Source organism: Alternaria arbusti (genome assembly GCF_024043155.1).
Source record: "Alternaria arbusti strain BMP 1465 chromosome Unknown scaffold_8, whole genome shotgun sequence".
NCBI classification, from domain to species: Eukaryota; Fungi; Ascomycota; class Dothideomycetes; order Pleosporales; family Pleosporaceae; genus Alternaria; species Alternaria arbusti.
The window spans coordinates 1,028,756-1,045,588 of record NW_026249948.1 but is presented as its reverse complement, the minus strand read 5'-3'; the positions used below and the strand labels follow the sequence as shown (position 1 = coordinate 1,045,588).

At 53.8% G+C, this 16,833-nt stretch overlaps 5 protein-coding genes across 5 annotated transcripts; 1 reads left to right on the top strand and 4 right to left on the bottom strand.

Moving 5' to 3' along the window:
- Positions 1 to 697: 697 nt before the first annotated feature.
- On the bottom strand, positions 698 to 1,629 carry J4E86_006734 (uncharacterized protein; the record flags this gene model as incomplete). Its single annotated transcript, XM_051447258.1, has 4 exons — positions 698 to 793; positions 849 to 898; positions 952 to 1,437; positions 1,491 to 1,629. The coding sequence occupies 4 exons, from the start codon at positions 1,627 to 1,629 to the stop codon at positions 698 to 700; spliced, it is 771 nt and encodes a 256-aa protein (XP_051301743.1).
- A 961-nt stretch (positions 1,630 to 2,590) lies between these two features.
- Positions 2,591 to 4,741, top strand: J4E86_006733 (uncharacterized protein; the record flags this gene model as incomplete). Its single annotated transcript, XM_051447257.1, has 1 exon — positions 2,591 to 4,741. The coding sequence occupies one exon, from the start codon at positions 2,591 to 2,593 to the stop codon at positions 4,739 to 4,741; it is 2,151 nt and encodes a 716-aa protein (XP_051301742.1).
- A 178-nt stretch (positions 4,742 to 4,919) lies between these two features.
- J4E86_006732 (uncharacterized protein) lies at positions 4,920 to 6,876 on the bottom strand (the record flags this gene model as incomplete). The annotated part of the gene is made up of 4 exons (XM_051447256.1): positions 4,920 to 5,010; positions 5,083 to 5,651; positions 5,827 to 6,487; positions 6,551 to 6,876. The coding sequence occupies 4 exons, from the start codon at positions 6,874 to 6,876 to the stop codon at positions 4,920 to 4,922; spliced, it is 1,647 nt and encodes a 548-aa protein (XP_051301741.1).
- A 2,501-nt stretch (positions 6,877 to 9,377) lies between these two features.
- Positions 9,378 to 9,613, bottom strand: J4E86_006731 (uncharacterized protein; the record flags this gene model as incomplete). Its single annotated transcript, XM_051447255.1, has 2 exons — positions 9,378 to 9,431; positions 9,485 to 9,613. 2 exons carry the CDS (start codon positions 9,611 to 9,613, stop codon positions 9,378 to 9,380), a joined length of 183 nt encoding a protein of 60 aa, XP_051301740.1.
- A 3,217-nt stretch (positions 9,614 to 12,830) lies between these two features.
- Positions 12,831 to 15,263, bottom strand: J4E86_006730 (uncharacterized protein; the record flags this gene model as incomplete). Its single annotated transcript, XM_051447254.1, has 1 exon — positions 12,831 to 15,263. One exon carries the CDS (start codon positions 15,261 to 15,263, stop codon positions 12,831 to 12,833), a length of 2,433 nt encoding a protein of 810 aa, XP_051301739.1.
- Positions 15,264 to 16,833: the final 1,570 nt, after the last annotated feature.

The following is a 16,833-nucleotide window of genomic DNA, read 5'->3' as shown; positions in this document are numbered from 1 at the left end:
GCTGGATACGATATACGATGTATTGGTTACTGTGCTATTCGCTACATCCCGCTTCAATGCTTTGACTCAGAGCTGTAGTTTCCGTCTCCTGCGCATCTTCACGTGTGCTCAGAAACCATAGAGCGTGACCCACTTTGTCCGATGGGTCTTTTTCGCCGGCCACTAGTCCTGACGAAGTACTGTAATCCGGGAAAGCTCATCCACCAACCCTTTGATCCACGATCACGATCACCATGGTAAAAGTTTTCTGCGTGCTATGTGCTAGCGGCTAGATCGAAGAACTGAACGAATGGTATGCAGGTGTCCGCGGCCAGACAGCTACCATTGGCTACGGGTAGTATGCCCTTCGAGCTAGCCCCATCTGTATTTTCGAATCGAGAATTATGCGCGTGTTATCGTAAAGGTACAAGTATCGTCAGGTGAGGTTCTGGTTCTTTGATTGGAATCCATGGATGCGACAGGGGCATGCGCTGACTGGTGATGTCACTGCTTGGTTCGGCCGGTCTTTCGGAACGACACATGTCTGGGCGCGGGTTGGTAGGACTGGACACTTGAATAGCGGCACTCTTACACACTCTCTACACCTAGCGCCACATGTTCAACAACGGGTTTTTGATCTCTGATTATATCTTTTCGAAGTCGTGCTGTGCATATGCACCGACCCTCTCTATGGATCTATCGGAAATGCCGACGCTCATCATTGGCTCTTCTTCTTCTGCATCTCCATCTTTTTCTCGCGCTTATCGGCGATCCTCTGGAAAATACTGCCATCGTATACGGCGCGAATATCCTCCTTGATATTGTTAGCATCAACAGCAACTTAAGATAGGTTCTATCATATCGTTTACCTTCATCATCCGACCGTCTTCGGGCCAGAGCGTCAAATACGTTGCAGTCCCTACTTGACATCAGCATTTCCCCCTCATACTTTTCGAGAACGATAATGCTTACACTCAAAGATAAATCCACACATCCCGATGGGATCATTGATATTTCTCTGCCCCTTCAAAACGTTCACAAGATCACCCACGGTCAGATAATCCCGTCCCTCCGCGTACTTGGTGAAGATCTCTTCGAATTTCGACGGTATAAACCGCCCCTCGGTGTCATACGTGCCTGTATCACTACCGTGCCGCGCTCTATGCACGTTGTTCAGAAAGAGACGGAAGTAGGGGTCCGGAAGCCATCCCGAGCACGTGGGATATGAGAAGTTGATGTGGATGACCAATACGGCGAAGGCGGAGAAGAAGAGTCCGCAACCTAGGCGGTAGAAGCCGACGAAAGTGTCTTGCGGCCAGAGAATACCATCGTGGTCGCGGTCGAAGAAGTCGCAGTGCTGTTGCAGCACAGTTTGATGTGAGTGCTTCTTTGCCCAGTCGTCTTGCGTGCTGCCTTGAGGTGTTTCCTCTGACGGGGCGAGGTTTGCACGTGCGACCGCTATTGGCAGTTAGCAGACGACGTAGTAGTAGCGTGCGCGCCGTGGTACGTACCTGCGTGTGGTAGGTTTGACTTCTTCCCTTGGATGTATGGTTTCCTTTCTTGGGTAATGGGTACATTGTCAATCGCGTAGACTGGTACGTCTCCACCAGACTCCGCATGTCCATTACTTCCTTCCATCTTTGCGATCATGATTACGGTAACAGTATGTATGAGAATTAGAGGAGGTTACACACGACAAAATACAGCTCGATTAAAAGCAACGCCCTAGGTATTCGCCCTGCTGTAGTCGCGAGGCTTGAGCCGCATGTTCCTATTGGATCAAGGGCTCACCATGACGTCAATGACTATGTCAAGAGCCTTGGTATGGCAGTGCTGCATCTTAAAAGAGTTTCACGGCTCTGTTTGCCACGTTTGAGACCGTCGGGTCGTTTCCGTGTTGTCACTGTGATTGCAATGTGGCGTGCGTGTGCTTGCATCCTGTACGACGTTGGTTTGCGGCTGCTATCTTTCGAAATGTGGCTCCGCGGCCAATCACCGAAATGTGACCCTGCTCTGGAGCACGCCGTGGCTTGATCTTCAGGTACGCGTCAGACCTAGATCATCCGCGATATATCGCCTGTTCATATACGTCTGCCGTCTACGTGATACATCTTCCTCGACTGTTAAGGCAGCACATTTGCACAGTCATAGTATCCAACTGTTCGACTTTGAACAGCTGAAGTCAAAACTCGCTCCTCTAAACGTTGTGTGTTCACCGGGGAGTGCATGATGCTAATGTCATGCTCCAGCGGAGAAAGACAGAATGCCATGAGCGTGCCGTGACCTGAACTTTGACGGTTGATGTTTCATGATGAATGTTGCCTTCGATCGCGACGTTGTAGTTCCTTATCCAATGGTAGCACAATTCTTGTGGTGAGATTAATTAATGGTTGCAGACCTGGTGTTGATCGAACAGCGAATTTAATCTGGCTAGCGCGATCTCGGGGATGAATGACGCGCATGCACGGGACCGCGGGAACACGCGCCTTCCAGGTGTCGCGTCTACATCGCATTCTTCTATTCTACTATGTGACTGCACTAGTACCCTCCAGAACTGTCTTACGCCTTCCCGAAACGCGACTTTGGTATCTGACATGAGCCGTCAGTCGGCATGTCGTCCCCATCGCCGGAGTTTCATTCGTCGCAGTTCTCCATCACCTCTCCGCGTCGCATTCCCAAGTCCAAGTTCACGTATAAACAGCTACACCAGCTCAAGACGTACAGCCCGCAGACGCCCCTCCGTGTGATCGCACATGTCGACCTCGATGCCTTCTACGCGCAGTGCGAAACCGTCCGCCTCGGCATCGACCCCTCCAAACCTCTCGCCGTACAACAATGGCAGGGCCTGATCGCGATCAACTACCCCGCCCGCGCATTCGGACTCAGCCGACACGTCACATCGACAGAGGCATTGAAGCAATGCCCGGATCTTATACTACAACACGTTGCGACGTGGAAGGAAGGAGACGAGACATGGGCGTATCATGAGAACAGCTTCAAGGACATGGCGACGCATAAAGTCAGCCTGGACCCATATCGCATGGAGAGCCGCAAGATCCTGAAATGCATCAAGGAGACTCTGCCCGAGAAAGAACAACGCGTCGAGAAGGCGAGTATCGACGAGGTTTTCATGGATCTGAGCGCGCAGGTGCATACCATATTGCTGGAGAGATACCCCGAATTGAGAGGCCCCGCGCCGTACGACGACCCGACGGAGCCACTGCCGAAGGTGCCTACAACCGTGTTGGACTGGGCGGCCGATGCGCTCCTTGAGACAGGCGAGGAAGATGGAGAGGACAGAGATCCAGACTGGGACGACGTGTGTATGGTTATCGCATCCGAGATCGTACGAGATGTGAGGAGACATATCAAGGATACGTTGGGCTACACATGCTCTGGGGGCGTTGCGAGGAACAAGATGCTATCGAAACTAGGATCAGGATACAAGAAGCCAAATCAACAAACCGTTATACGGAATCGCGCTGTCAAGCACTTTCTCTCCGACATGAAGTTTACCAAGATTCGCATGCTAGGAGGCAAACTGGGGGACGAAGTAGTGGCAATGTTCGGGACAGACAAAGTGAAGGACCTTGTGGAACAGCCGTTGGACCAACTGAAGAAGCTAGGCGATGACACCGGCAGTTGGATATATTCCATCATTAGAGGCGAAGACAGCAGCGAGGTCAACCCGCGTACGCAGATCAAGAGCATGCTTTCGGCGAAATCCTTCAGACCGGCCATCAACTCGTTCGAGCAGGGTGTACGGTGGCTACGCATTTTCGTGGCGGACATATTCTCACGGTGCGTGGAAGAGGGTGTGCTGGAGAACAAGAGAAGGCCCAAGAGCATCAACTTGCATCATCGCCAAGGTGCACAGACACGAAGTCGACAAGCACCGATACCCCAAGGCAAACCATTGTCAGAAACCATCTTGTTCGATCTCGCCAAGAATCTCCTCGCTCAAGTTGTCGTCGATGGGAGAGCGTGGCCTTGCTCCAATCTTTCTCTGAGCGTCGGGGGTTTCGAAGATGGCATCACGAACAACAAAGGAATTGGCGGCTTCCTCGTTCGAGGCGAGGAAGCAAAGGCCATGCTGTCAAGTGGCAGAGCTACCGTCGGTGGAGGCGAGCCACCAGCAAAGCGGAGAAGGACGAAAGGCAACATTGCTAATTTCTTCGGCCCGAGAGATGAGAAGAAGAGTGACTTCGATGCTGCGAGAGCTGTGTTGTGGAAAGCACATAGCGAGTCTACAAGGGACGAGAGTGGAGACGAGGCGGAAGCAACCGGAGAGGATCTCGATCCCTTCCAAGCACAACAAGACGATGAAGCACAGCGACCATCGACACCACCATTAGACCGTCACAGTTCAGACATGGACCTGTATCCACCAGATACACCCCCCTCAGCCCAACCCCAGCCCGCGTCACATTCCCCACCACAACAGCATCACGACCCAGTAACACCGGTTCCTCGTGCTAGACCCTCCGTACCGCAAAGACCACCCGAGACTTACTTTTGCTCACGTTGTAACCTCCATCTCCCACCAGGCGAAAAAGCCGAACACGAGGACTACCACTTTGCCCTCGATCTATCGAAGGAAATGCGGCAGGAAGAAAGGAATCCTGCACCGGCCCCTGCGAGAAAAGGTGCTGGCGGTTCGAAACCTTCTAGAGGGCGGGGACGGCCACCGGGAAACGGTGCTGGGAGAGGAGACGGGGTGGAGAAAGGGCAGGCCAAGCTGTTCTTTGGAAAAGGGAGTTGATCATATTGAGTGTTACGACGGGTCAATGTTTGAATGAAGACACGTTGTTTGGAAGTGAATGCTTTCTTCTTGAGCCCCGGATACATTCGTGATAAAGATGCGCTTATCCGCTTTGCCTCTGCGATCGTCCATGACTGCCAAAACTAATGATATAGTCTGACGTTTACGGTCCCCCGTTTCACCACACAACGTCGAAGTCCAACTGAACTCGCGGCACCTCCTCGCTCCCCTCCGGCATCCTATACGTAAAGTTCCAAAACTCAAAGTCACTGTATTATGTTAGCATACGCCCATTGTTCTTGCCTCCTTCTCCACACACGACGATCTTCGGGTGAACTTACTTTATGACTTCGCCCACTCCCCCAACAAGCCCATTGAACGTAACCTCGGCATTCAAATCCACAGACCCGGACACCGCAACGTCAATACCCTCTACATCTTTCCAACCCCGCACATCCCTCTTTCCATCCCACCCATTTGTGCCGACCAGGAAGGAAAACGCACTCGACGCATTCCCCATTGGGTACTCCAGCATTAGGCTGCCTTCTTCCACAACGACATCCAGCGCCATGGTCTGAGCATACAGACTCATCCAACCCACGGTTCCGTCCTGTCTCTTCCACTGCACGACCGCAGGATTGAATGAGTTCTTATTGATGGACGGGCCGCCGACGACATTCTCCGAGAAGGACTCCGCGCCGATGGTCAGGTTGGGGCTGAGATAGGCGGTTATGTTGCGTGGGTACGTGTCGTAGGGAGGTGAGAAGGCGGAGGTCTTGACGGTGTGGATTCCGGGGAAGGAAGAGAGCGATGAGAGAGTGGTGTTGGGGACCAGCGTATTGTGGTAGGGCGCTAGGATAGCGACGAGGGGGCCGATTGCGAAGTCGTTCTTGTGGCCCATGGCATATGGCTATGTTTGAATCGTTAGCTTTGCACCTCTTCTATCAGAGGTGGCTAGAATCCGTGCCGCAGTTTGCAGTATACATACTGCTACATCTTAACAAGTGAACCCTTGCTAAGACGATGTATACTGCAACACGAATTGTACCCATCCCTGATGTGATTTGGGAGTGAACAGTACATACCTTCTTGTTAATAGGCGCCATATCCTTGCCCACAATCGTCCACATATGCAGCGCCAGAATACTGAGATACCGATTCATATCGAAACCGTACGCGCGATCCCAGGGTCCAGCCACATTCTTCAAATCCGCATGATATAGCTCACCCAGTACAGACCATGTGTCGCGAATCATCTTCGGTCCATACTCGCCCATTATGCTATCACCTGGCATATACTTTGCCCAAAGCGTGAGCGCGTACAGTGAAACACCAGCGTAAGTTCCAGAGTTGAACTCAGAAAGTGTGTTGTCGCGGACAAACAGATCAATGACCTCTTTCGCATAGGCTTCGCCTGCGTTTGTCATGTTGGAGTCGTTCGCGCGGCGACCAACGTATCCGGAGACAAAGGCCCTCATGATAGAGGGGTTGCTGTAGGCCGGGTAGAGGTTATCATCGTCGACGCCACCGACGCGGTAACTATCTCCAATTGTAGTGTTGAACAGACTCTCCAGTATGTAGTCTTGAACATCTTGAGGAAGGAGATGCGGGAATTCTTCTAGCATAACAACAAATGTTGTGCCGACGAAGCCACGCCAATTAGGGTCCCATGAGTTGTATATCACAGCTGGATACTGTTCTGTGCCCACGGTTGGCTCTTCAGGATAGATTTGATAGTCGCCGTACCTTGGTTATGTCAGCAAGATTTGCCAGCGGCATTGGATGGTCACTCTGGACTACCAAACTCACCATTGCTCACTCTCGTTCTTGAACTGCCCTCCAATGACGTTTTTCACGATACGTACTGCCTGCTCCACATCATCGGCTTCGTTCCGCGCCAACAAGCCAGCTGCATACCAGACGCTCGACCTCGTGTCATGCGTCAGGGCAGCCGCGTCCAAGCTGAACAGATAGCCTCTTTCGTTGTCATAGTACATGTCCATCCAGTCCATCGACTCGTGCAACAAGCCCGTCGCATACGTTTCCGTAACATTACGCGGCAGTAAATTACGGCCTGCAAACACCTGTTGGGCCAGCAGGGTCGAAGCCACCCACAGCTTTGGGAACGCTATCATGGTGTATGTCGTGAAGAGCTAGAGGTAGAAGGTTTGCAACCCAACATGGCGGCGCCCATGATGTAGTCTGTTGTGACGACGGGCCAAGCTCGACATTGCGGGAGTATCTCCGCTATCGCTGGTGGATGCCGAGGGGTTCGGCATTTGCTACTGCGAGATAACGGTGCCTTCGGCGTTGATGTTCAATTGCGGATGTGTTAGGCCCGGATAATTGTTTGGCCAAGCGGAGGAAACTTCGAATCTGATCACCGACGTGGAAAGCGACATCCTGACTCGTGAGAACACGTGGTGACCAGACACTCCGAGGAGGTGACTAGATAGCACGGCTACAAGTTGAAAACCTTATAGCGATAGCAAGAGGATCGTCGTGGAAGTAAACGATTCCGCAAGACTATACTCCTAGCTTCAGTGTGGTTTTGCGATGTGGTTCTAGAATGGGCCGAGCCGCTTCACCTGCTAAGACAACAGCTAGCTCGCGAGATTTTCCATGCTGCATCATCGGCTTGAGCTTGTGGCGTCAGGAGGCGAAGCTCGTGAGGTCGTCAAACTTTGAATAGCTTCTTTTTTCCAGATTTTCAGCTTGGGAGGTTTAGGGATCTGCGCACCTAAAGTATGCAGATCGTGTAACGTCGGTGTGGTTGGCAAGATCTACCTCGGCAATGCGCGCAAGCAGGTGTTCATCTGTACCCACATGTACTCAGATTTCAATCGACACGAACATGCCATAGGTATCAGGAGTTCATGAGCTCCTCTACAGCACGCACAGCATAATATTGGCAGGCACAGTCCGGGTGTCGGCATGAGATCTGCATAGTCACGTGGGGCAGCTGAAAATGGCGCAAGAAGATTGCCGTAGCGTGGTGATAATCGTGCCGATCGGCGGGTAGAGGCAGAATGCGAGATCAACCCACCGCCCATCCTAGTCATCGTACCATTGAGGCGAATTGCATGAAGTGACTCGGTGGCGCAGAACAACCTAGATTGTGATGACTTCACCAGGGAGCGAGGGGATAGCTTGTCAAGCACGATGAACGGAGCGTCAGTGTGGTGATGTCAGTGAGGTGAGTGGGCGCAAAGCATCCAGCCGCAATCCAGTGCGGGATCAAAGCAATGTGATGGGCACAGTGGTGTTTACTTCTACCCATGCTGTGCATGGGCAGATAACCGTTCATTCGTAAACATCGACTTCGTGGAGCAACGCCCGTGTCGTAGGTATATACATAGCAAGAAAAGCAGAATCCGGGGAATTGATGCAATTGCATGATAATGACAGCCATGAGCGGAATACATGTCCAGATGGAGGCTGGAAGATCCATGGCAGGAATTGGTTCCGCATCCCGCAGAGCAAAGATCCAGTCGTGTGAGGAGAATGAGAAACGAAACCCAATTTCCCAATTAACGTACATAAGATCAAAAACAAAGAAAATCCGGGTAGTAAATGCTCCTGTGGGCTGCTCCGCCAGGCTGGGAGAGGTATGGGTCCATGGCTTAAGTCCCAGGGAAACAAATCTGTCCGGATGCTTTTGGTAATGGCAAACTCCCTACGGTACCCAGAGGGTAGAAGATGGATCCATTAAAACATTAGAGTGGCCAGACTCCAGAGCACCATCCAGTAGCTTGGAAAGAAGGGGTATCTCCGGGTTCGGTGTATCGACGCAGGAACAAGGACAAGGCCGTCAATGGAGATGGACTCTATCTTGTACTGTACCTAGAGGTGCCAGACTGTGGATTGCGTGACGATTGAGGTTGTTGCGACAAGGGATATTCTGAGGGAGAAATGTTAGTTGTGTAGTCGCGCAACGACTGCAATGACTTACGACGACCGTCAGAGGCAATGTAGTAGCCAGGAGCGGCTGCTGTGGCACTAATGGGGCTTAGCGATAGACCAAATAGGGTTCGTCATAGTAACCAAAATACCTTGGAGTAGCGTACTGGGTCGCTTGGGTGGCCGGCTGGCGTCCATAGGGGTCTGGGGTCTGCGCTGGGTAAGAGGAATAAGCAGACTGCGCAGGGTAATCCCGTCCGCTGGGCTGTTGGTAAGATGAGTACGGGTCCGCTGGCTGGGTCCTGGGAGCAGCAGAGACGGAGGAGGCCTGGTATCCTGGATGCGAACTTCCATACGCGGATGTGGGAGTCGTGGTATAATGAGGATCACTGCTACCATAGCCTGAAGACGCATACGTTGTCGCTCTAGACGACGTTGACGACTGGCGAGGTGGCTGGTCATATGGATCCGCCGCCGACTTGGGCGCACCGTGTTCATACGGTTTTGTCGGACCCCAATGCTGACGAGCAGCATGTGTACGAGAGTCTTGGTAAGCGACTAATGAAGCGTTAGAGCCCCCAGATACCTTAGTAGTGCGCACTTGAGGACTATGGCTACCTCCACGTCCGACGTCGCCAGGCTGGCGCTCCTGTTGCCAGCGCTGAGAGTCCATCTTCAAGTCCTGAATCATTTGCTGGGGGTTCGTTAGCGAAGTGCGCAAGCACCGTCCGACGGCTCAACCTACCGAGGTGAGTGTGCGGTACGCGGTTATCCAGTAGCCTGGCTGGCCCTGCGAGAGAGTTAGTTTTCCGTCGTACTGGCATCAAGGAGACATGTGCGGACCTGGTACTCTCCGGTGCCTGTGCCGGGCCTGACAAGCGCATCTGGGCCCAGGTAGCGCTGGATGTCGGCGGTGATGACTTCTCTCGCGATGCCATCGCCTGGCACAAACCACTGATTTGCGCGCGACATGGTTATTGAGAGGCGTGTGGGAAGGTTACGAAAAGAAAGATGACAGTGATGTCAGTCCTGGAATGGGGGCCAAGCTATGGGAGCTAAGATGGAGGGGCTCTAGGCAACCAAGATACGGGCAAAAGCAGTCCTGGGAGTCCGAGGGCTGAGGTGTCCAGAAAGAGTCCAGGAGAGAGGTGTTCAGAGATGCAGGACGCAGAAGCGGGGTTTTGACCAATATACCGGCACCTTGGGGGGTCTGGCCTGTGACAAGAGTGGACCTTGACGGCGTGGCTGGATGCAGCTTCCTGGTGGGGGCGGTCACAGCAGGTACTCGGAAGTAGAGGGAACTAAGATCCAAGCACTATACGCACTCTGGCAGACAATGCGCAGCGTACGGGCGACGGGAAGAGTACTTTACTGAGTGCTCAAAGAGTCGAGGAGCCGCAACTGAAGAATGGCTTGCAGCGGGAGCGGGGGGTGATTGGCCGTTTGGGTGGTGGCGGTGATGCAGGTCAAGCGGTTGGGCAGCACGCTGAGAGCAGGCTTGTGACACTGGTTTGGCGGAGTTGATGCAGGCTGGTTCTGTCGAGATGCGATCGATGGGAAAGCAGCAGAAGGGAAGAGAAAAGAAGACGAAAAGAGCGGCGTACCGTCGGCAGCCGAACTAATTATTCGAATGGGCCAGCAGTCTCCATAGCTCGAGCGTCTGGTGCGCATTCGACGGTGTGGAGACGGACCTGGGCAGCCCTCAGGTGGCGTCGCTTGGGCAGCAACTGCGAGGGTGCCCGAGACCAGCCTGACCCTTCTGAGCCCTAGTAACGGTGATGCAAACGGGCATCGTCGCTTGTCAGCAGGGACTCGTTTCTTTACCGCGCGCGCTGCTAGCCGTGATTGGGCAAATTAAAGCCATTTGCACTGCTCGACGAGTCCTTCAAGGTTTGCCGGCGTGTGGAGAGGCTTTCGGGGCTAGCCGCTGGTGTTTTTACAGACATTTCTTACCTGTCCGCCGGTGAGCCCTGCATCATCACCCCCAACAACAACCAAGGCTACGCCCTGGTCGCTCGCTTCGGCCATCTGTGACGTTGTGCGCCCAGCGTCGGTCGGTCCAGAGAGCTTCACCGACTCGCTGCCGCCGCTCCAACATGCCACTCTTCTCGGGCGCCGCCACTTCATCAGCGGCCGAGCCCAGCACGACGATCTGTCGATACATCACGGCGCTCTCTGCTTCTTGACAGCATCATGGCCTCCGCGGTCAAAACGGAGTGCAAGCCTATCCTCGAGCATGCAGAGCCTTCAAGCACGGGCTGCCAGTAGGAACACTTCCCTCTACCGCACACTAGGGCTCCATCTCCTCGTGCTTCCTCGTCGTGGCTGGTTCTCATTAGTCCAAATTCCAGACCTACCGCTCCAGCGCAATCTTCGTCAGGCACCCATCAGGTCCAGCAGCTCCGCCAGCACAGCACGTGTTTTCGTGTCACCACATGCGTGCTGCGACGCTCAATGATGCGCATCTCTTGATTGCACGCAGCCTGCCGTGCTGCCCAAGCCAGCACCTTCCCGATTCTGCAATGGCCACCGTGATGGAACTCTATATCTTCACTACTAGTAGTGGTTTCTGTCATTTCCACTTGTTCCTGTCAGATTAAACTTTAAAGTTGTCGGCTTTTGTTCTCGTGGTCGAGAACTTCAGACGAAAAGAGCAGGAGCATCGGCATAGGCGCCAGCCCGACATCCAGCCATCACAGCATTTCCGTGCTACGACATGCAGCCCGTGGTCATTGCGCCTCGAGCCACTTTCTCAATGGGTTCCATCTGGATACCTTCCGCTTGTTGACATCGTGGTGGAACAGGGTACCCACCTCTTTCTTTCTTCTCCGTTGCATCCCCATCCGCCGGTGTCAGGGTATCCGACCCACCAGTTGAACCCCATCCAAACCTCGCACGGCATGTCCCTCATCTACCTCATCGTCCCCAACATCCCAACATAGACAGTGCATCCCAGTCCGGCCATCTCGGACCCAAGGATGCGCTCTTCCGCTGCTTGGCCGCGCAGTCGACCGTCACCTTGGGCGCTGATGCTTCCGCTGTTGTCACGAGCGGCCCGAATACTCCCGGCAACTGCGTTCGAAGATATAAGCGCGTGGGGGTAATCGTATGTACCTCTGTTGATGCATTGCATCTCAGTGTACCTGACAATCTGTACATATTGCGTTAATGATGCGCAATAGACATAGTAGAGACCTTGCAGTATAGTACCAGTAGTATTATATCAAAACCAAGTCAACGTATATCACAATCATGAGTTCACGCGATTCCCGCGACATCTCTAGGATACCTTCTCCGGTCGCGACGATCTCACTCTGTTCAGCTGACCGCTTACGAATACCTTTAGGCTCATGATTCATCCGACCGCTATAATACTCTGCCTGATACTCTGCCGTGCGTGATATTGGGCACTGATGAATTGACCAAGCAACGGTGTCCTCTGCCATCTCCGGCCTTGCGTTCCTCCATCTCCCGAGATGATGGATCATGTCCATTGTCCTCCAGTGAAGGCTTGCGGAGGAGTACCGTACCATCGTCGAGATAATCAATCCAGTCAACAATTGGACATTGCCTGTCGAGCTGAGGCATTCACGACGCGTAATCGGGCTTCACGTAGACATCAGGTTGGAGATTCCCGTTGGGCGTGAAGAATCATCATAGTCTAGTCTAATGTGCTATCTGAAGTCGTAATCGTATCTCTCTTCTCGAGGGCAACTGCCGACGTCGTATCCAAGTCCGCAGATTTGGTAAACGAATCGTAGCCCGCGGCGGGAGGTTACATGTCCTTCGTCGCTCGCAGCTCGCAGAAAGAAGCAAAAGGTCAAGGGGGGTATCTGGGGGTATAAACAGCCCATCTCGCTGGAACGACAGGCCGGAGCCTAAACAAAACGCCGTCGTAGATGCTGTGTCCCAGCACATCTTTTTTCGGAAAGTAGGAATGGGTATTTTGTTCCGGGGTATGCAATTTCGTGAAGCAATAAAAGAAAGGAAAAGCATTAAAGTATGCGCCGTCATGACGCTGCTGGAATGTTCAACTTGGTCGTGAATGGCTGTCGTAACGTGATCGTCTCACAACGTCGTAGATGTCATCAGAGTGATGGACGGCGAGCGGTGAGACGCGTTCGGTAGATCGTCAAGGTTCGTCGAAGGTGCGAGTCTTCATACCAAGTGCCAGTTGTGTCCAGCAAGCTCAGTAATGAGGCTCGACCGGGATACCAGCCAAGTCCTCGAGGAGAGAGATGGCCGCAGACATGCGTCGGGCAATCTGTTCAGACACCCACGAACCGCCAATGTCCATACCGATGGGAATGACGCCGAAGAGGTGGCGACCATTGCCGTAAGCTCCACTGCGAGTAGCCACGTTTCCGTAGCCACCACCGAAACCGACACCGTTCGCGTTCTTCCACGCAGCCAGCTCGGCCTCTTGAGCGAGTGCGTAAAGCGCCACAAGGATCGCGACCAACCAGGGGATCCATCCCATGAATCCAATTTTCTTAGACGGAGCTGCGACGCGGCGTTGATATTCGGGCTGGAGAAGGGCCTGCTCGATGGGTTTGACTTCGCGGGTGACCATGACGGGAGTGATGCGGTTGGTAGGCTTGGCGATGGCAACCTGGGTGTTGAGTTCGACGGGGATGGTCTCGAGAGCCGCCTGAGGAAGAAGTTGGCTCGTGAGCGCAGGTGCGTCGGTCTGCACGGAGAAATCGGTGGTGGTTGCGGGTGCGTCGGTTTGGGTGGAGAGCTCAGCGGTGGAGCTCTGACGCGCAACTGGACTGGTACTGACAGATCCAGTTGGGCTCAGCGCGAGCGTAGGAACGGCGGGCCCTCTTGGCGCAAAATTGGCGATCTCGTGTCCAAAAAGTGTCGAGGCAACAGATACAGGACTGTGGGGTGAAACGCTCGTAATCTCTTCCTCGTACATGGCGAAACGCGCCTCAGCAGGCACCACAGGCGCATAGTTGGCTACGTCTTGTACACCGTACAAGGAAAGTCCAGCGCGAGCGGCGTCGACGGGCTCGGTGCTAGCGATGTTCTGCACGTCCTGGAATGAGAGCGCAGGGCGCACGAGTTCGATGGGCTCGGTGCTGGTGATGTTCTGCGGGCTGAGGGCCAAAGGCGAACCAGCAGGCTCTATGGGCGTATAGCTGAAGACACGGCGCACGTCGTCGAGGGAGTACGGAACGCGAGTGGGTTCGATGGGCGCGGTGCTGATGGCAGTCGGCTTGCTGGTAGTCAAGACCGCACCAACAGGCTGCTCCGGGGCGCAGTTGAAGATGTCGCGCACGTTGTAGAAGGAGAGCGGAATGCGCGCTGGCTCAGCGGGCGGGCTGCTGGCGGCTTCGCGCACCTCAAGCGTTTGTATAGGCGACCTCGCGGTCTCGGGCTCGGTGCTGGCAGCTTCGCGGATGTCGACGGTTTGTATGGGCGACTTCGCAGCCTCGGGCTCGGTGCTGGCAGCCTGGTGAACGGGGCTGGTGGACAGCGATGTTGGCGATGGGTCGCGCGGTTCGACGCTGGCGGCTACGTGGATCTCGGAGGCAGACGATGGCACATAAGGCTCGTAGTCGCTGGCATCGGCTGCGATCCAATCATCGTCGTTGATCCCGGAGTTCTCGAGCTCTGCTTCAAGGGTACCCTCCATGCTGCCGATGTGGCGGTCATCGTCGACGGGCGAAGCAGCGGCGGCTCGAGCCTTCTCGTCGAGCTCGTGACGGTTGCGCTCAATCTCCTTCTGCAACAGCGACTCGAGGTGGCTGATGCGCTCGTCCTTGACTTCGACGACCCGTAGAATGCGCTCATGCTCGGCGTTGGCCTCAGCGATGTCGCCCTGGAGGTTGTTCTTCTCTTCAAAGTTGATGTGCTCTTCTAGTGTCTCCTTCAGCTCGGCGATAGTTTCCATTCCTTCTTGCCATTGCGCCGTTAGATCCTTGAACTGCAGGTTCAAGTCTTCGAGCTCCACCTTGTACTCGTCGCGGTCGGCGAGGGCGGCTCTGACATTTTGTTGCGCTTGCTGGACGTCGGCGTGGAGGTTCTCGATCTGCTTGCGGGCCTCGCTGAGGGCGGTCTCGTTCTTCTGGAGCTCTTGGGCAAGTTTTGCGTTGCGCGTCTCGAGGGTGTGGATCTTCTCCTGCTCTTTCGCAAGCTCCAAAGTGCTTTGGTCGAGCTGGAAAGTGGTGTCGGCGCGCTGGCGCCGTAGGTCGGCGAGGTCGTTATTGGACTTTGCGAGTGATTCCTTGAGTCGCTCGTGCTGCGACTCGAGATTGCCGTATCGGTCGTATTCGCGGTCAAGTGACTCCTTGTATTCGTCGCGATCTCTCCTGATCTGCTCCACAGAATCTTCCTGCCCCGACATGTTGTAGTCGCTCTCCTCCTCCACCAGTCGCGACAAATCCTTCTCTTTAAGCGTGGGTACTTGCTTTGTTGTCGCAAATGCCAAGACACCGCTTCCGGAGTTAGCGCCCTCCCCAGCCCCCGGCCCCGGCGGGAAGACATCCAAGCTCAAGCTCATTTTGGCGCCAGCGCCAGTTGGTCCCTGAGCGGGGGGTAGGGGCTTGGAGGGAGGGAAAAAGTGGAAAGGGAAGTATTCGCTTTCCTTGCCGAACTCCATCTTCTCGCCGTCCATTTTGAAGGTAGTTGTTTGCTTGAACTGTGAGTATGAAGATGTAGATGTGAGTAGGGTTTGAAGAGAAAGCAAGAGATGGAAGCAAAGCCTCAGGACGAAAGATATATGGCAACTGCCAGTCCAGTGCTATTGTTCAATAGCTGGCACGACTTCAGTTTCCTGCTATTGTATCTGGCTATTGTGCCTTGGAAAGAGCAGCTCCAGTCTAGTGAAGGTGAAGACGACTTGCGTTCACCCACTGTACGCGATAGTCCACAATAATGGGTGCGGACTACATTGAGTAACTCAGCCATGCTTGAACGGACTGCAGCGAAATGTCGCCTCCCGGGTTATACTTCAAGTTTGATTCTAAACACCTCAGCGACAAGGTAGCTTCCCGGCTTGTATTTCAATTTTCATTCTACCTGCATCAACCTCCTAGTCATCGGCAAACACTATCTTTGTCCCCACGAACAGCGAGCATGGCTGCGTTGTATCCATCCAGTCATCCCTCTTATTCTTCTTCTTCGTCAGTCGCCGCCATTTCTCAATATCGTATCTTGCCATCGGACAGACTGGATCTCTGTCGTGATGTCTTTCCTCACACTTCCAACACTTCGGGGGTCGCCTAGCATGCTTGCCCGGCCCCTTCACTTTGACCACTTTCCCCCTTGTTCGTCTCGGAACGTCAACCGTTTCCTGGTTAGGCGCTTTGTGCAGTTTCAGCGGCGCCGAGAACTGCCACTTGAGTGACTTCTCCAAATCTTTCTTCCATAGCTTTCCCACATACTCCATATCCGTGTGTAAGAAATGCGACACGCAACAGAAGTCAGCAATGCGCCGATGTAGCATCGTGATGCAGTCACTTTCAAACTGCGACATGGGTATACCCATTGCTGTCTCTCGTCGTTGTTTCAGCTTTTGCGCCTTCTCTTTTGTCAGAGCTGCCGCCAGAGCTCCCTTGTTCTCTGTGTACTCAACCATGCGTCTTAGCTCCGTCATACCGAACGCTTCGTAGATGATCTGTTGGCGAATCTCGGAAGGCAGGCCGAGAAGACTGGCTTTTGGATAAGAATGCCGAAATCGGCCTGTCGGAGCCATGATCCAGGGATAGATCCATAGTCTTACAGCGCGTTCGCGTGCGATCTGTTCCCTTGCTCCTTTCCGCAGGGTCCGACATTCGATTGTGTTGGCGATGTTATATCCTTTCTGGTTAAGCTCGCGTCGACGTTTGAGCCTTGCTTTTTCGCGCACGTTTTTTCTTCTCGACATAGTGTAACAGTCTGTCTACGATGTGAGACTGGTCGCCCGAGGTAGTCGTAGATGGTGCGCGCCTTGTATTTCGGCGGCAAAGCGAGACGACTTCCGAAGGGATTCTTGTCAGGCCAAAAGCTGCGAGGGTGTTGTGAAGTTGGACTCTGTGGTATCGATTCGTAATCATCAAACGGTCCCTGGATGCAGGTGCGTGGACCCTGTGCTAACCGCAGGCGGTAGCGAGGCTCGACCCTTGCGCTATGCGTCACAGTGACTCACAAGCATGTCAACAAAGATAAGTTATTAAAGATGTCTTATTCTCCATTTGTCACTTATC